This window comes from Polyodon spathula, chromosome 6 (genome assembly GCF_017654505.1).
Source record: "Polyodon spathula isolate WHYD16114869_AA chromosome 6, ASM1765450v1, whole genome shotgun sequence".
Lineage (NCBI taxonomy): Eukaryota > Metazoa > Chordata > Actinopteri > Acipenseriformes > Polyodontidae > Polyodon > Polyodon spathula.
In genome coordinates, this window is record NC_054539.1 from 9,716,564 (window position 1) to 9,735,174 (window position 18,611).

Genomic DNA, 18,611 nt, shown 5'->3' on the forward strand with positions numbered 1-18,611 from the left:
CAGGCTATAGGGCACATCCTACACTCCATGCAGAGTGCCTATACCGGATACGCCACTCAGGAGCCCCTTGGCAGTCATTTTTAACGTTTTAACACAGCTGTCAGGTGGTTCCAAGATTTTTGTTTTCACTCAGCAATGCTCAAGTGATCTAATCTGCTAGAAGCGCAATCAATCCTTATTATTAAAGGCACAGTAGCATCTGCAAGACGGGCGAATCAGGTTTTTTTCAGCCAGGAGGTTTTTTTCAGTCACTTTGCTGGCTGAAAAGACCTGGGGAGAGCCCTGTAACTATTACACAAGGAAAGGCACGAAGTATATAAAGAAGCCATCAACCATAATTAGAAGAGAATGAGGGTTAATAAAAGAGAAAGAGAATTTAGGGTGACATGGTGAGGGTACATCAGGTTCGTGTTCAAGTTACAAATAAGGTCGGCATCTGAAAATTGTCAGAACTAGGAACATGGAAACCATAGCGGTCCCCACCACTTTTCCACAGTACAATGTTGTCCTGATGTCCAATATGTAAATGCTTAGACATTCCATGTAACAGTGTTTACATTGTGTTTTTCAAATGTAGGTCTAGAAAGGAATTCCCATTTAACTGGGCATCTGTTAACTCATTTCTTTATACAGAGCCAAGTTCAAATCAACCTTGAACTGGATGTATAACACGTTGAACTTAAATCAAAACTTCATTTAACTTGGTTCAAGAAACAAGTTTAGGGAAATCCCTGACGGAAAGTTATTGAATTACATTTTAGGCCTTTGTTTTTACAGGGGAAAAAACAACAAAAAAAAGATTCAAAGCACTTGACAATGGTAACAACGTCAAGTACCCTGAATGACATTTACAGCTGAACAATAACAATAAATGGGTGCCAACTTTCCTTCATTTTCTTACCAGGTCAGAACCTCCTGTTGGAGCGACCCCCATATCCGTCTCCATCTTTCCCCCTCCTGCCACCGCCTCCCCCACGAGGTTCCACCAGCTCCCGCTCTCTCTGCTTCTCCAGTCGATGCTTCTCATATCGGTCTGCCATCAGCACCAATTCTTCAGGGACAACCTGCATGTTCAGGAGAGAAGTAACACCAAATTATGCTTCTGAACAACATGCTGTTATATATGCATGAGAATCTAATTTAGTTCTGTGCATAGTAGCACAGTATGTGGTTTGATTTCCAGCCACTCCTTTAAGACTGCTACTGATGAATATATAGAATTTAAAGTAGGAGGAATGGTTTAATGTAATGTAAAGGGATCCTAAATCTTCCTTTATTTGTTTTATGATTTTTTTGTTCAGGGGTGGAATCAGACTGACACTACTGAACAAACTCAATAGGCTGCAAAACTAACATTCATATAAAAACTGGGAACATGAAAAGGTGTACCTGATTTGCCCGTTCCAGAATACTAATGAGCTCAGAAGCCACCTTCCAGTCGTTTCTGGTCACAAGAGTCAGTGAAACACCCGAGCGACTGAAAGCAAAAAGCATATAAATATTTTCCAATTGACTTTAAAACATGTTGTCATCTCTTGAAGAGCACACATTACCAAATCAACTGCTTAAAACTGGTGAAGAACTGCACATGTGTAGCAGTGAAAAAGCAAGAGACAGATTTCACTTCTTACCCTGCCCTTCCGGTGCGCCCCACTCTGTGGACATACTCCTCAATGTTTCTTGGGAAATCATAATTGAAAACATGGCTGATGTCGTGCACATCAAGTCCTCGGGATGCCAGATCAGTAGCTATCAGTATTCTCACCTTACCTGAAAAAAGAAAGGACTTCTTGCAGAGATATATACAACAGGCTTCTGAAGAATAGATAACTAATCTTAAAAACAGACCACTACCCGGCTGGTAACAATGATCTGTGCAGAAAAAGAACAAAGAAAGAATCCACCACATTACAATGTAGTACATCAATGGTCAGCTCCAACCGGTGCTCCAAAGTTTGTTACATGCAGTCTGTATAAAAGATTTCTTCCAATAACTGACAACTACTGACATGATTCCTTCTCAGAATAATAGCAAATCCTTAAAATGTGCCACAGTACTAATGCAGTGTGAGACTAATAAACAAACCCAAGAACTGAAACATGCGATTGTTTTTCATGAGTTTAGCCTGATAGTTACCTTTTTTAAAGTCATCTAGCGCTTGCTCCCGGTCACACTGCTCCCTGTCTCCATGCAGGGACTGTACTGGGATGCCTTGTAGACAGAAATCACTAGATAGGTCATCGACACTGGAATAAAATGTGTAAAATATACCAATATTACAAAAAACTAAATTCTGTAGGGTCGTGACAGTTCAAGTTGACAAATCACAGGATGGGTTTCTGCGAGTTTTAATAAATAAACCACATGACTATGGGTCAGTGTAGTGTGCATAAGAAAGAAAGAGCTGGCTAAAGCAGCATTTACACTGGAAGCAAGCAAAGTCATGAATGTCAGTCCACACTAGACACGACTTGAAACAAACACATGACCCCGCTCATGCATTCCTATTGGACACAGTAGAGATGGGCTTTCCAATTACAAAACAGGTCTTGTTTTAATAAAAGGTTACCACCCTGACCTCCGGCAACTCCACTGTGAAATACAGGATGTAAAATCTATAAATCAGAATTATTGATCATACCTATATATACATACACAACAGTTTTATTGTTATTATTAGTAGTAATTGTACAGTTGTATTTTTTTTTTATCATGGTACCAATAGTAGTCTGCATGCATGCTCTGGTTTATTTTTGCTTATTAACAAACCTATTTTTATGCAACTTGCATAAATCGGAAAGAAAATTTTTAGGTGCTGCTCAATGCACCACCTGCAAGCAGTTGTCTTTCTGGATGTCTTTGTAGTCGTTCAAATTTGCAATCTTAGAATAATGGAGACTGCGGCACTTCAAATTAACTGTCGTCCATGATTAACTTGTTTTGAGGCGTGTGTTTGAGATGTTTCAAGTATGTTAACCTTGCTACTGATTGGTCAGTTTCATTCAAGTCGAACGACGAAAAATAAATATAAACTGGTTCTATTTTTGTTCTCAAAGCGACATCGCTTGCTGCTGGACTGGATACTCCCATTTGACTGCAGTGACTAAATTCTAAATTATTCGCTCGCATCCAGTGTGGATGCAGCTTAACTCATGCTTTTAAACCAAGTTTCCATGGCTTTACAACACAAAAGGTTCAATAACCTTCTTTTGTCCATTTGAGCTGGAATGAGCCAGTGTATAACGACAACATATAACAAGTAAATAGCCTTGATATTTAACTATCAAAGTTACTGTTTGTTTTTTAGCTGTAGGTCACAAGGCAACTCCTCCTTCCAACATGGTGATTTAATTGACATGTACCAGACACTTATGCTCCAACTTGTCAGAGATATGAATCTGTTATTTAAACTAAACTTGTTTTCTTTTCTATGCGTGGCACACAACTTTTTTTGCTTGTACTTGCACATGTTTCTTGTGGGTGGAATCCACCTATCTGCAGTGTACTTCTATTTCTGTAGAGCTTTAAATGCTACTTTTTTTTTTTCTTCCTCCTTCTGGGAAATGACAACAGCACCGAAACAAACATTTAACAAAACACAACTGTGGCCAAAGGTTTTGCATCACCTTCAATTTAAAAAAAAAAAAATCATTCAGATCTTATATCATCACGTAAATCAAATAAACTACAAAATGAGAAGCCGTAATATCAGTTTTTATATGGATATGGAAACCTACAAAGCGGCAACAAAACATTCAGCAAAATTAGTTAATTTTATAGGACAATTTTGGCCATAGCTGTATACAAAGGTTAACTTACTGTGTTGAAGTAAGGATAGCCACATTACTAATTCAGGCCCTGCATTTTGAATCCGAGAATTGAGAAGTAACAGACTTTGTTTTACGCCACATTACCATCCACATATCTATCACACTACAGAGTTGTAGTTTTTCAGTGCACCCCAGTCACAAGTCACAAACAACGGTATTCTATTAAGTAGGATGATTGGTCAGTAGCAATGTCTTTGTTTTCTGAAAGCCGTTTTCTTTACATAGAGAGAGTAGTGCATTATTTAAAATAGTGCTAAAAGCCAGGATTAATGGTTTAAAAAAAAAAAAAAGGAGACACTAGCAGATGTCTAGTTACATTCGCATACAGCCTCCATATACTGCATATACTTAAGAGACTGTGCAAATAAATCTCCTCAGGAAGTTTCATAACCATCGGTTCTATAGATAATATGTTCTGTAGATAACGAACAAACAAAACAAAGCACATATTTGGCCCAATTTAAAGTGAATGGAAAAGCTTTTAATGAGCTCTAAAAAAGAAACAAAATGCAGTATCACAGTGCTTAAGTTTCATTTATGTAAAATGAGATACTTAGGTTTTGTTTTCTTTGGTTTACAGGAAATTCCGAGTTGAAGCTGGCTCCAGTCCAAACCACAGAAAATAGCTAAAGGATCAAAAGTTGTTTAGTTTCATTTGTGTCCATACTTGATTTTGTTTGTTTACCTGCATGGAATAAGTTGCGTACATTTTTTAAAAAACAATAACAAATGTAATCGCCACTGTCATAACGCAATACAGAAAAAAGTAAACTAAACAGAAATCTTACACAATCTTTTTCCCAACAAAAATTAAGACTTTATCTTCTGGCATCATATTCTGAACAAACTCAAGTGTAAAAGCTTTCTTCTCCTCCTGGGCAATAACCAAAACACCCTGTTCAACTGTGTTCACAGCCTATAAAACAAACAAACAAAAGAAACAGTCATACAACAATTTAAAATCTGACTATTCTGAATCCCCTGGTAGTCTGATCAAGGAAAAATTACACTTGGGACAACTATAGTATAATTAGCAGGGGCGGGTTGGAGTACCCAGACACTCAAAAACTACATGTACAATAAAATACATTCATTAGGGGTTGATTTGATATACTTAAACTACGTCGGGATGAACCACAGCTGGATTTCATTGGAGCATTTTACAGCACTGGGGAAATCTCTGGATTCGACCTCCAAGGCTGATGCAACCCAGGAGGATTTCCTGATGCTGTATAATGCTCTAATAAATTTAGTAATGTCTTATCCCTGTGTTAAAAAAAAAAAAAAAAAACCCAGAACTTCCATTTACATTAGTCACTAGGGGTCAACTGCAGTGAGCTTGCAGAGTTAGTATGGAGCTGCGTACTGAAGCTGCGTACCAGCTAGTACGGTACTATCTCGGGATCCCCAGCTGCATACTAACTTTGTGCTAATTGCAACGCAAAAAGAAGCAGAACAGAAGTTGGGCTTTAGTATGGTACTGAGGATTGTGGTTTAAGACCAGGTTTAAGGAACTGAAGAGGGCCGGAGCTCAATCTGAGCGATTGTTACAAATTAGATTTTAAAAATGTTTTCCGTAAAGGTTTTTTTTTTTTTTTTTTTTTAAAAACCTAAAACAGATTAATTATTTTATTTATTCATGCTTAAGTTTTAAACTTGAAGGGTATATTTACACACAACAAATACATAGGCTGAATTGCTTCTTGCGCTGTTTTTTTTTTTTTTTTTTTTTTAAATCAAAATGGAGACCTCGCAGTTTTGTGTTGTATGTAGTCTAAACATTGAATACAATATTTATTTATTTTAAAAAATTTACTGTATAGGCAGAGATTGATACCGGCACCTCCAGTTGCCGGTTTTTGAAAACTTGAACCTGAATAAGTAACCTGGATTTTGTGTTCCACATTTATCTGGATCGTTTCTGTTTTTTTTCAGAAAATGTCAGTGCTGGATTCCTTCTTTCCACATTATAAGTAATCAAGCTTAGGAAATTTGTTTAATTTTGGTAAGGTTTTAACCAATCAAAAGAACTTCTAAAACTTAATTTAAAAAAGCCTACTAGATAGGTTGAATGTGTTAATTATCCAAATAATCAATACATCAAAGCTATAGATGGACACATTTCAACAAAATGTTTAACCAAGGTAACCACTTGTTTGAACAGTAGAAGTTCCAAGATTTTAAAAGTTACTTTGGTTAGAGGGCTGTCAACCCTGAAACCGATTGGCTGAGATGATCCATTAAGATCATAATAAAACTAATCCAAATGGTTTAGTAACAAGACACCACACTTGAGGATGTCTATTTGGATATGAAAGAGCTCATACAATGCAATGCCTGCGATTCTGTCATCCACCGCTGCAGTAATAATGCAAGTAACTGCACGCACCGCTAAATCCAGAGTTCCTACATACACCATCATCGGGTCCTTGAGGTAAGACTTTGAAAGGCGACGAACACCAGGAGGCCAAGTTGCACTAATACAACAGAAAAAAAAAAAAAGTAGATTAGTTCTTTAGTTTTGCAGGCTGCATAAGCAGAGAAATTCAAACTTTCGGTATAATGCATCTTCACCTGGTCATCACTGTCTGTCTGTCTGGCCGTATATCAAGGATTATCTTCATTATCTGAGGTTCAAATCCCATGTCCAACATCCTGTCTGCCTCATCTAATACCTAAGGCAACCAGATAAGATCAGAAAATGTGTTTTCAGAGACAGTTGGGTATGGCCGTGCTAAATTCCTCAGATACTAAAATTTTATTGTAATAAAAACCACATTAGTAAAATTAAAACTAAATTGAGCTTAATGTCTAAAACACTTAATCCACTATATAAAAACAGCTGTAGCTGGTGTTAACGGCCATGGACATTCAGCAGGAAATGCAGCAAACATCTAAAAAATATTTCTCTTTCACAATAAATGTTTGAAATACTTCAGTAACACTGACAACTATTACACTGCTGTAATTGGAACATAAAAATCTCAATATTTAAGAAACAAAATATTTCTCTTGGGTAAATTCTTACCAAGTAAGTGATGCTCCTCAGATTCACAAACCCATTCATCTGAAGGTCATGGAGTCTTCCAGGAGTTGCAATAACAATGTCAACTCCTTTTGTAACCACTTTTATCTGTGACTGACGGTCTCCTCCTCCATAAATACAAATGCTGTTATATAATTAAAAAGGGACATCAATTTAATTTACATGCAAAAGAAATAAAAAAAATGCATTTACATACTATAACAAAGAGGATTAATATGATTTGTAAAGTTTACATTTGAGAATATGAACAGCAAACAGTTAACCCAAAAGGTACAAAAAAGTAGACAATAGCTTTCAATACCACATCTAAAATCAGGTGTCACTCCACATGCAAGTACAGGTCATGCTGTTGTGACCTCTGTTTTATGGCAAATGTTCAAGCAAACAATCTAAAACAGAACTTTAAGGTTAAGTATTAAAGCAGTGAATAATAACAATAATAATAAATAATAAAGGATGAGAGAACATATAATTATACATTCACGCTGTAATTTTATATTGCATCAGATGTTCAAGTCTTCATTCCAATACAGCAACCATACCTTGTAATTCCTTTGTAACTGTACTTGCTGCACTCCGCCTCTATCTGGAGAGCCAGCTCCCTAGTTGGAGTAAGGACCAGCATCCCTGGACCTTCTCGTTTTTCCCTTGGACTTAAATACAACAAAATGGCACACTGCTGCATGTATAATGTTTTTTATAGCATGGATCAGAATGGATCACTTAGAATCTCATAAACAATTGCAACAGCATCTCTAAGAGACAGCATTGTTTTTACTAGCTAATTGTTTTTTTCTTTATACAGAAATAAATTTCTGATTTTCGGGTACACATTTAGAAACTCGATATAACTGATCAGTTACATCCAGAAGTGTCACTAGTCACTGCTCAATTTTTTTGTACCAAACATTTGCTACCGTATGTAATGGTTTTGAATAATTTGTAGAATGGATGACCTACAGTACATACAGAACTTGACTGGCCTTACAAGTGTCTTCAAAAAATGTGTAATACAGTCACTTAGAAATAGTAGGCACTGACTAAGTTTTTTTCATAGTTATAAGAACAATGTATCCCTTAGCAGAATTGTGCCTTAGTAACAGATGAACACTTGTCAAATGTAGTGTACAGTTTGTTCTTTTTTTTCTGAAACAATGCTACTTACATGGGCTGCGAATCCAAATGAATAAAGCCGGGTAAAAGATAGGCCAAGGTTTTTCCAGTACCAGTCTGGGCTATGCCAATTAGATCAAATCCCTGAAGCACAATTGGCCAGGCCTGTGACTGAGACAGAAACAACTATGGCACACTTATATTTTAAAACAAAACGATGTCAAGGACAAGAATACAGTCCACTTGCAATCCATCTCAAATTAAAAATGTACCCGCTCAGGTCCCGAGACCAGGTTTAAGAAAAAACAAAAGGACATTACTTACTTTACAGGAGACCACACACACAAAAAAATTAAATACAAAATGAGAACAAAATGTAATTGGCAGAAGTTCAAATTTGGGGGACGGGACGGGACGGGACTTGGATTCAGGTTTTCAGTAAGGGGACCAATTAACATTATTGTGGCGCCCTTGAACGAGAGTTACTGTACACAGTGATGCCTACTACAGGATTACTCCATACAGTACCAGTATATTCAAATGGCTACACAGAGAACTGCAAGCAAATTTTACGATGCAGCATTTAAGGCTGTGTTCAAAATCTTGGTAGCTTTCCGAAATTCAAAGGTTCGTCAGGCAGCATTCACTCAATGTCAGATGTTTGATCTTTTTTTTTCCTCTCTTAAAAGAAAGTTTGACAATGTATGAATACTATAAAATCATTTGCATGTAAATTTCAATCTTTTGATTTGTAGAATTCCTATAAAGTCGACAAAAGTGGTTCTTTAAAATTAGGGATGGGATGATAGTGTATTTGTTTTTTTTTTTTTTTTTTTTTTTTTTTTTTTTTTTTTTTTTTTACTATCGATGCATTGTTTTCATAAAGACCCGATGCACAGTTTTTTCAGAACTCAAAAGAAACGTGTAATTTTATAAATCTAATCACGAAAAGTAAACATTTCTCCAGCTGAACTTAACTACACACTTCTATTTATTTACATCTAGTCACACTCTCAACGAGGTTCCCTACAAAAAGGGAATAAAACATAACAAATATTACTGTCTTATCTTAGCTGTATTGACAGCAACCGGATTAGAGAAAAAACTCCCAACGGGAACACAAGAATAATTATTTACAAGTCCAACGTAACAAAGTCTGTGCTCTCTCCAGAGCTTATTTTCAGTTTTTATTCAGAAAAATGACGACATCCACATTCTCTTGTTTCAAACAATGGAGTTTGTTCAAAAGCATCCCTGCTATGCTGAACACACGCTCGCTCGGGACCGATGTTGCAGGGATACTTAACATGCTCTTTGCCAAGGCAGCTAGGTTGGGAAAGAGCGTCTAGTTATTTTTCCACCAAATCAGTGGATCTTCGCTGATGTTTAATGCAGTTTCAGAAGCACAAATTGTCATCTCTTGTTGGATTAAGGTTTCCATGGAAATAGCGTGTTTGTTGCCGTCCACGAGGTAACAATTTCATTGCTTGTTCGGTCTTCGTTTTCTTTTTAACAGGTAAGTCCGCTGTGCTGTACTCACTTGTACAGAAACAATTTCCGTCATTTGAGCCTCACTAGTTTGGAAGACAGTGCTTCAGACACAAAGGCTTTGGCCTGTTCGGACAGGGTCAAGAAATGATGCAAAAAGCAGTGGCATAACCTCATTGCTTGGGTCATTGAGCTGATGTAAACAAAATCGCCGAGACAAATTAAGCACTAGCTTAGCTCTCAAACTCTGTGCAACTGGAATAAGCAAATCGGTTGAATTTTAAAAAGCGCGTCTCCCCTTCATAAAGAACTTCAGTCAGTCTGTTTTATCCCTGTTGCAAGTGGGTACAAAGAACTAGCTGTAATATTTATCTGCATTCAAAAGTACTGTAGCTAGTTAGAACTGCTGTAGTAGAGGTAGTATCAGCCATTAGCTTCCACTGCTTAGTCGTGAGACCTAAAAGTACCTGTCAGACTTTTTGGTCAAATCTGGGTTCCACCTTGTTTGTATGTCTTGTATTAACTTGAGTTGTGCTTTGTGTTCAGCATTTCTGTTTGCTTCCTATTTAAAGTACTTATTGCCATCTCACTCTCTTTAAAATGAGAAACCAGTCTCCTTGCTGCTGCAACTAACGTATGGACTTGTCGTACATCCTCCAAGCTTTTCTGAATGCTGAGATTTATATTGTGCCCTGCACAGCTCACACTTGCCATGCTACCAAAAAGTAACACAGGACGCTTGCCTGCAGAAAGCAAAGACATTGCTCTGCACACGTTGTCATGAACACAAGCTATTACTTTCGTAGACACTTCAAACACTGTGTTTACCTAATAAATTCACAGCTGTGTGTCTAGTGTAATTTTCGTGTTGCTAATATTTTTTACTCGAGTTCCCCGTTTTGCTTAATGTAATGGCATTAAAAATGCTTCTTATGCCATGCTTGTCCATATGTTGGTAGTGATGGACACTGAATTACACTCCTGACTTGACAAATCCTGTCAAAGCTTTTCCTTTACACATTTGTGATCCAGAGTAATGAATTAAGAGATGATCTTTTGACAGGGTATTTCATAGCCCTGAGCAAGATTCAGAGTCAGATTTTTAAATGCAGCTCCCTCTACTATACTAACAGGTCTGATATCTTGTGTAACAGCATCCACTATCAGGCCTGTTATTTCTTTTGCTCTGATGTTTTTTGGATCAACTTTCTTTCCAAACTAAGCTGTCACTGAAGGGGTTGCTTCCTTTAATTTTTTTACTTGTGTTCCTGCTGTCGTGTTTTGTTGGGTGTTGTCTTACTAAATGATCCTGCAGGTTGGCGGTATTGCCACAAGCTGATTAAAACTCCAGTGTTTACCTTTACATTTTGTAAAAAACTTCCAAATGTCTGACAGCATTATTTAAAATTAAATCGACAATTTAAAAAGCAAAATCTGATCCTCAAATGCGGCCTACCTCTAGTCTTCTCTAGGCTTTGTTTTTATTGTCACGCTCACTCTGAAAACATACGTGCTATGTAGTGGACGGGGAGTTGTTTTTATTATTTAAAAGGAACCAAAAGGAATAAGTGTTAATTTAAATTTTGCTGGTCCTAATAAAAAAAGTCATTAATGAACTGATAGATGTTTTTTATTTTTTTTTTCCCCCCCAATCATCAACGGTTATTCCAACGATTCGATCCATTGTCCCAGCCCTAGTTAAAATCCACTACCAAATCATTCTATGTAGCACCTCTTCATAGTGCCGTTGCCATGTACTGGATCAGAGTATTATGCCAAAAAACAGGGGGGGGGGGGAGTTGGTACCATAAGGGTTGTAATGCTTCAAAATAAATACACACTGAATACCTAGTGTGCAAGATAGGAGAAGTGTTATGGTAGAATAGCTATGAAACATAAAATATACACCAACACTACATTTTTTTTTTTTTTTTTTTTTAAAACTGAGCACTGTCAACTTTAAGACAGTCCCACTAAGAGCAACCACTGGTAGAACCCTGGGAAAATACAACTGATGCAGGGAACAGCCAAAACAAAGAAATCCCCCAAAAATCCCTTTCATGTTTTCCTTCTCCACTGTAGGAGCCTGGACATGCTAAACTCTACAAGGCTGAGAAATGTCCTATTGGGATCTGCTTCCACAGGAACAGAATGGGGTGTGTTTGCATAGCTTTTAAAAAGAAATTACAAATCTGCATACCGTTGGCCAATTAATTTTCTGACTCAGATTCAAAGTACTGTATGCAGCAAGTTCACACAATGAATGAGAAACATGCTACCGTTCTTAGTGTTGGGACAAATCTGACTATTCAAACAAATATATATTTTTAATGTATTCAGATACAAAAATCAGATGTTCATATTTGCTAGAAATGACAAAAATACCTTAACCAGTAAGAGACTGCCAGTACCTGAATGGGCGTTGGTCTCTGAAAACCCACTCTAATGATGTTATCCATGATTCGGGGGTACTGCTGAAAGGCTTCCTCAAACGTACGCACTGGGTTTGGAATGGGCCTCTTGTCACCTTCCTTCAAGTCATCAACAATAATATTATTGTTTTCTTTTCTGTTAAGAGATAAGGCAACACACTGAAGATCTTCTGTGTCAGCCAAACAGCCACTTCATACCAAGTATAACAGCAACCAGCTTTTAGAGCAAAACCTAGGATACATTACTTCAATTAAACAATGCTGTAATGTCGTCCCCCTCTTAAATGAACCACTTTAACAAATACTGACTGTGGAAGTGTAGAAGATATCAATGTATGGTTGTGTATGTATATATGTATACCGATTTATGCGTGGTTATGAGACTCATTTCACAGTTGGTAAACTGCAGTTTTCCTTAATGTAGTTTGGAAACACTGCATTTTATGCCATTTGACAAAAAAAAAAATTCTTAAACTCTGTTTGGATTACATGAAAGTTTTTTTGAGCATGCAGAAAGGAATTTATTAAAAGTAAACCACCAAATATATGCAATACACACTGTGTGCTTTTGCAGTGTGTCTAAGTTCCTAAATCTCTGCACATCTTTTAGTGGATATCTCTTCCTGCCTGGTGAGGTGACTTTCTATGCATGCAGGGAAATATTATGTTGTGTACTGAAAAGTAACAAGTAGTGTATTGCTAATTTGGAAGGAAATCTATTCTAGGGAGAACAAACTCACAAGGTAAATTTAAAAGACTATAGTTGACCCAAGTTGTTTCTTACTCACAGTACAGTATTACTGCTGCGTTACTTTTCACAACCAATAATGCTTACTGCACCAGGAGTAGTATGTATTGACAAAGAACAAAACATAGCAAACACCCACAGCTTAATGACCAAAATGTAAAGAGTGAACCACATTTAAACAGGTACTGCAAAATGGCAGCCATACATTTTGCTTACATGATTACAAAGTACTGTAATGCAATTTGCTAGTACTGCCTAATCTGTGTGACTCGTGGCCCTTACCCAGATCACTGGAAATCCCCTCTACCGGCAATGCCTTTCACCAAAACTAAAATTCCCGCCAAGACCTAGTGTGTGTTTTTAAAAAAAAAAAAAAAAAAAAGCAGCAATAACTGCCATTCCTGCCACTGGTTAAAACAAATGAACTATAGACCATGTATACTAACTATCAGAAGATTTTCAGCAAAAGAATGTGCATCCACCCACACATGTATCAAATCAATGCCCTAAATTAAACACAAGTTTTATTAACCTGGACTGAATTATGATTCAACCCCACATGCTCTGCTAAACAGCAATACAAACTTACCTTAACTGTTATAAAACAGTTGTGTTAAATTATAAATGAAAATCCATACATTTACACAATAGAATTAGATTATTTCAATTGGTAATTGAAATGTAATCTCAGTAAATTCCTCAAAAAACAAACAAAAAGAAACAAATTGTACATCGACAGTGTACTGCCACCTGTTGGCCAATACTGAGCACAGATGCTTTTCTTCTGTGCAAAACTTTCGCATCACTTGCACCTAAGCTACAATATTAAATGCTACTCAACACATTGTGAAATAAAATGAGGTACATTTAGGAGTCCATACTTGTTTATTTCAACTAAAACCTGGACTTTTTTTGGTGTGTGTTTTGAAAAAGTCCACACAATGGCCCTTTTTAGGTGCTCTAAACAAAACCTGAAGTAAACTCAAAATTACCTCCATGTGGCCACTTCCCCCGGAGTCAAATTAGCCACACTCTTCACCTCTGTGTACAATTCTTTATTAATTGGTGGGAGATCTTTAAAAAAATGGAAGGAAGACAAACTACTTGCCAGCAATTCTGTTCACATTACAGTTTTCTGCTACTTCCCCTTTTCATAATGAAAAGGATTTCTCAGATGTGTTTTGATTCAACAAACATTCCAATTTCAAATGAAGGGACCCAATTTCATTGAGGGTCCCCAACAAGCTAAATCACCTATGACTGCTTATTTAGAAAAGTTTTTTTTTTTTTTTTTTTTTTTTATTCAATTTGAGGTAACTTGAATGAGTATTGCATTCTACCACAAAGTGCCCACACAGCAGACTTGGTAAGTACCGGCAATGGCAACACGACATAGCGAACCCCACGAATCTTACATGAGCACGTTCATTATATAAAAAACATGCTTCTCGGCTGCCAGTGATTTATGACAGAAATGTAATAAACATGAAGTCAAGACTGACTGCCTCGGGTACGAAGCGGTAGCGTTATTTATATCAAGCTAGAGATTAACTGCACATCTCATGTATTCAGTCTTAAATATACTGATTCCACTTACCATGGCGCAGTGTTTCTGTGGACATGTACAGTTTCACAGTGGAGGTGACTTTTCACTGCTCAACTGGAGCATTATTTCCCCTGTACATTGGAGGATAAGCAATAGAGCATACAACTGTTAATGTATCTCTACAATGCCAGTATTAAATGCTCACCTTCCCACTTCATAGTGGCATACTTGGTACGGTTCTCTCGTATGGCGGCCCAGTCAATAGGAAGTAGTGGTTCTGTACTCTGGACTGGAGCGCCCCAGCAGGATCCATTCCTTTTGCCATCACCAAACGTGCTCCTAGAGACTAACCCAAAGAAAAATGCAATATTAAGCTTCTGGCTCCATCTGGCTTCAGCAAACTGACTATTTCTGCTAAAACAACTCCTGAAAGATAATGACCTGAAACTGACCTCAGATCTCTCACGTGCAGGTCCTCAGATTCGATTAATATGCCATAACTAAACCCGATTTCAAAATCAGCTACTGGATCTGAACACGACTTTGTGAACATACTAACTGGTATGTTCTCAACCCATATTAATTTAGAAAACATGCAGATAACTTAAATACTAATAATATTAAAACTCAAATTCCTGAAGAAAGGTACTTTTCAGAAATTTCTCCGCTATGTCAGTTTTCTACCTTGTTCATTTCTGTTGTAGCTCCGGCCGCTTTCTGAATTCCTTTCAATGAGTTCATCAATCAGCTCTTTGGCTTTGATTTGGGCTTCACTACTTCCAAAGATTTTCACTTCACCTTCATAGTTCCCTCGCTTTATCTTTGCAAAAAACAAACAGAACACAGTCTGGAATACATTCTACTAAACCATTTTTTTTTGTTTTTGGCACCACCTATGGGAATTCACTTGTCATGTTGCTTTTATTGTCTCCTGGAGTATTACATTCATATAATCAGTACACTTGCTGGTATGCCATTAAAGTGTAGCCTACTTTATGAATATGGTGCACACAGCAGACTTGGCTGATATTCTGCTAGTAGTCAACATCCTTTGATCAGTGTGATTTTTAACAGAAGTCATGGCCGCTTTGTGGTCAAATAGTACCCTACTGTACGGTTATGAAATTCACCACAAATTCCTTAAAAAAACTCCAAGTTCTTATTTAAAAAGTCTTTAAAAATCCCCAACCTGGGTGAAAGGGGTATTTCTGGAAACTATGGCCCGATTTATAAATATCTTGGACACCAAAATGAAGTGGTCAACATTTGTTTATGAAAGTAACATTTTATGTTACAAACTCAGCACACTTGTGCTTCCTGAAATAAACCTTCCCAATACTTCATTACTTGGTTTGCAACATCGACAGTTCTCATTTTACTTTTACACAAATGGTCAAATTGCATTTTGGAGTAAACGCCTTTATACATTTGGCCCATTAGATTGCATTAGTGAATTAGGCTCTAGAAAAAAAAAAAAAAAAAAAAAAACACAACAAACCTCTTAATAAAAAGCATGTCATCCGAAGTGCAAAGTTACCTTGATTCTCGCTCCTGTGTTTTCTTCAAGTTCGCGGATTTTAGCACCGCCACGACCTGTTTCAAATAAAAACCAAGCAGCTTCAAAATATTTTGAATAGTTTTAATAAGGTATCTGCAAGCAGGTGTATTATTTAAACAGTACATAAACTTCAACTTCCACCAGTTTGGCTAATTTGATGGCATAATAACGCAACGTTATTTAGTACAAACAAGCGCCCACACAAATAATTTAGGTCAACTTCATACTTGCATAACTAATCAAAAAAAAAAAAAAAAAAAAAAAAAAGCAAATACGATCTTTACAGACAGAATGCCAGGACCAGCTTTAAAATGCATCTCTTATCAGGGTTAAATAAATACATTTGAACATTATACAATTATTGTCCATGGGTGTCCACTGTCACGGTCAGACAGTCCAAAATCGACTTCCTAAAAAAATGGTGTTTTCATGGTTCTCTAGTCGTAATCAAATTTGAAAAACAAAACAAAATAAACGAAACATACAAATAAGACTTTGAACACTTTGACACTGGTAACACCACCAAGGAACCCAGCGTATAGCACAACAAGCATATAAATCACTTGGAATTTCTGAGGAAATACAAACCCTGAGTTAGACAAGTTGAGAAATTACGGTTATATTTCACTGGGTAACAAACTGCAGATGACGAGAGAAGTTCTAAAGCACTCTGTTAGCTTAAACAACGTGCGTCTCATACCTATTACAGCTCCAACCATGGAGCTGTCGACGTTAAACGAGAGGGGTGAAGTAGATCCCGCATCCCTATCGCCGCTTCTCCACGTTAGGCCTCCTCTTCCCCCGCAAAATCGTTCACGTTCGCCACCCCTCGCTGGTGCCCTTCCCCAGTTATCGCCCCTCCTGTCGGTCTCCCTCCAGTTCTCCCACTGAGGGCCTCCTCGATCTGCTGTCACACGAGGTTTTGTCCCCCAGTTCCTTTCTCCCCCCGAAAGGCTGCTTTTCCAAGACACCGTTGGCACCCACTCCCGCTGCACCGCTGAGGGATTTGTCTGAGGCGGGTCCTCGTCGTTATCTGCTTCCCAATCCGACATTACAGTCAAACAAACGGTGAGTAAATGACGGGACCGACTCTCCTCAAACTGGTTCGACAATAGCGCTGACCGCAGTGATTACCATTTTTTTTTCCTACGGATAGTGCTAAGCGACTCCTACGCCCCCTACCGACTGTTGTTGGTGTGGCAGCGTATTTCTCTATTGAAGAGCGTTTATTTATGCAATTCTTTAATATCACACCCAACCGCCATTTCACTGTTGTAATGATGATATGACCACAATGTCGTTAATTTAATTACTGCAATAAATGAATCAGTACCCAGTTATTTATGAGTGCGTGACTGTTTGCAGTTCCACAGCTGCATGAATGGTATCTTTTTTTTTTTTGTGAGAAGCGACACGAGGAACTAAAATAGCGTGAAATTTTGCCTGGTTTATAGAAGTACCGTGTGGTGTTATTTTGTGGTACCCGTTAAAATGTGTTACCAGGTGTACTGCGCTTGGCCAGGTATGCGCAAACGATTTTAGATCAGAAAAGGGGTAGGTTGTACTAAATTTGGCCCTCAAAGTTCTTATATATATATATATATATATATATATATATATATATATATATATATATATATTTATATATGTATATTCACAATTCTGTAGATGTTTGTGACTTTAACTGATGCGCAAGACACTTGGTTATCTAAAATTGCAAACGTACGATTTTGTGGGTGAACTAAAGTTTGTCTTGTTCGTGGTGACTTGTGCAGCAGTCAATCACAGCATTGCCAGCATATCATTTTCTGACGTTAAACCGGCAGCCATCTTAATTCATTATACCTGTATTTTGTTATTATTTTTTAACACTCAGTTATAATTAACTGACACGATGTATTCGTTTTGCAGCAGGAAAGAGGTTTTATAACAACTTAACTGTTTTATAATCTTCTGGAGAGATGATGTTGTAGCGATCTCGGTTATGCTGGCGCATCACACAGGGCGAGGCAATCCACACACGGGCGGAGGACGGACGGCACTATAATAGAGTGCGAGAGACCCCGGGTTAGCGCCCACCCCCTGCTTGTGTGTGGATTGCCTTGCCCATGCACACTACAATCTCCCCTGCCAGCCTCAAGTCCGTCCCACCAGGCTACCTGCGTCTACTTCTGACACCAATGTAGCGTACCTCAGTTCGCAGGCAGGCGCAACACACAGGGCAAGGTTATCCACATAGAGGTGGAGGGCAGGCGCGAACTCTGGACGTCTCGCACTCCAGCGTAGCGCCGATACAGCTGTACATTAGAGCCGGCTCCTTTGCAAGGAGCGTATATCGGGCTTATGTCTTCTTATCTGATTACGTCACCTACCAGGTAAAATGTAATGTAAAAGTTATTGGGAATATGAGATACTGGGGATAAGTGGAGGTAGCTGCCAGTCCGCCCATCTATACTGCCCCCAACTGCGGCATTCCTAATGGTAGCCAGTTGCTAAATACACAGAAGAAACAGAAACAGAAGCTGAAATAGGAATGAAACACCCAGTGCAAGAAAGTCTTTCCTGGCTGGAGCAGTCTATCGGATTGTTTTTCTTTTTAAATTTTATAGTGGTGACAAATCTATCTGCTTGCATTATTGTCATAGTTTAGACAGGTGTAAAGTTTATAGTTTAGGGTTTATGGAAACGTGCGCTGATTTGATTTTAGAATTGATCTTGTATCATACTTTTTATTATCTGGAGAAGCACTGATGAAATTGTGCTGAAATGTGGTGGGTTACCTCCTGCACACGTTTTTGAATTTACAGAGGAGTCTGTTCATATATTCTTACAGTACATACATATTTTTG

The 18,611-nt window shown here is 37.8% G+C and overlaps 1 protein-coding gene across 1 annotated transcript; it reads right to left on the reverse strand.

Annotated features, from left to right (window-relative positions):
• Window positions 1–206: 206 nt before the first annotated feature.
• Window positions 207–16,851, reverse strand: ddx43 (DEAD (Asp-Glu-Ala-Asp) box polypeptide 43). Its single transcript, XM_041252051.1, has 16 exons — window positions 16,463–16,851; window positions 15,742–15,797; window positions 14,910–15,024; window positions 14,410–14,550; window positions 13,651–13,732; window positions 11,890–12,046; window positions 8,043–8,161; window positions 7,420–7,530; window positions 6,860–7,001; window positions 6,406–6,506; window positions 6,221–6,308; window positions 4,620–4,747; window positions 2,138–2,247; window positions 1,632–1,770; window positions 1,390–1,477; window positions 207–1,064 (listed from the first exon to the last, which is right to left on the reverse strand). The coding sequence occupies exons 1-16, from the start codon at window positions 16,812–16,814 to the stop codon at window positions 906–908; spliced, it is 2,088 nt and encodes a 695-aa protein (XP_041107985.1). The 5' UTR covers window positions 16,815–16,851; the 3' UTR covers window positions 207–905.
• Window positions 16,852–18,611: the final 1,760 nt, after the last annotated feature.

Coding starts and splice junctions, on each gene's coding strand:
- ddx43 (XM_041252051.1), bottom strand. CDS start 16,814: ATGTCGGATTGGGAAGCAGATAACGACGAGGACCCGCCTCAGACAAAT. Junction 15,798..16,462: donor CATGGTTGGAGCTGTAATAG/GTATGAGACGCA, acceptor TATTTGAAACAG/GTCGTGGCGGTGCTAAAATC. Junction 6,309..6,405: donor AGACAGACAGTGATGACCAG/GTGAAGATGCAT, acceptor CTGTTGTATTAG/TGCAACTTGGCCTCCTGGTG.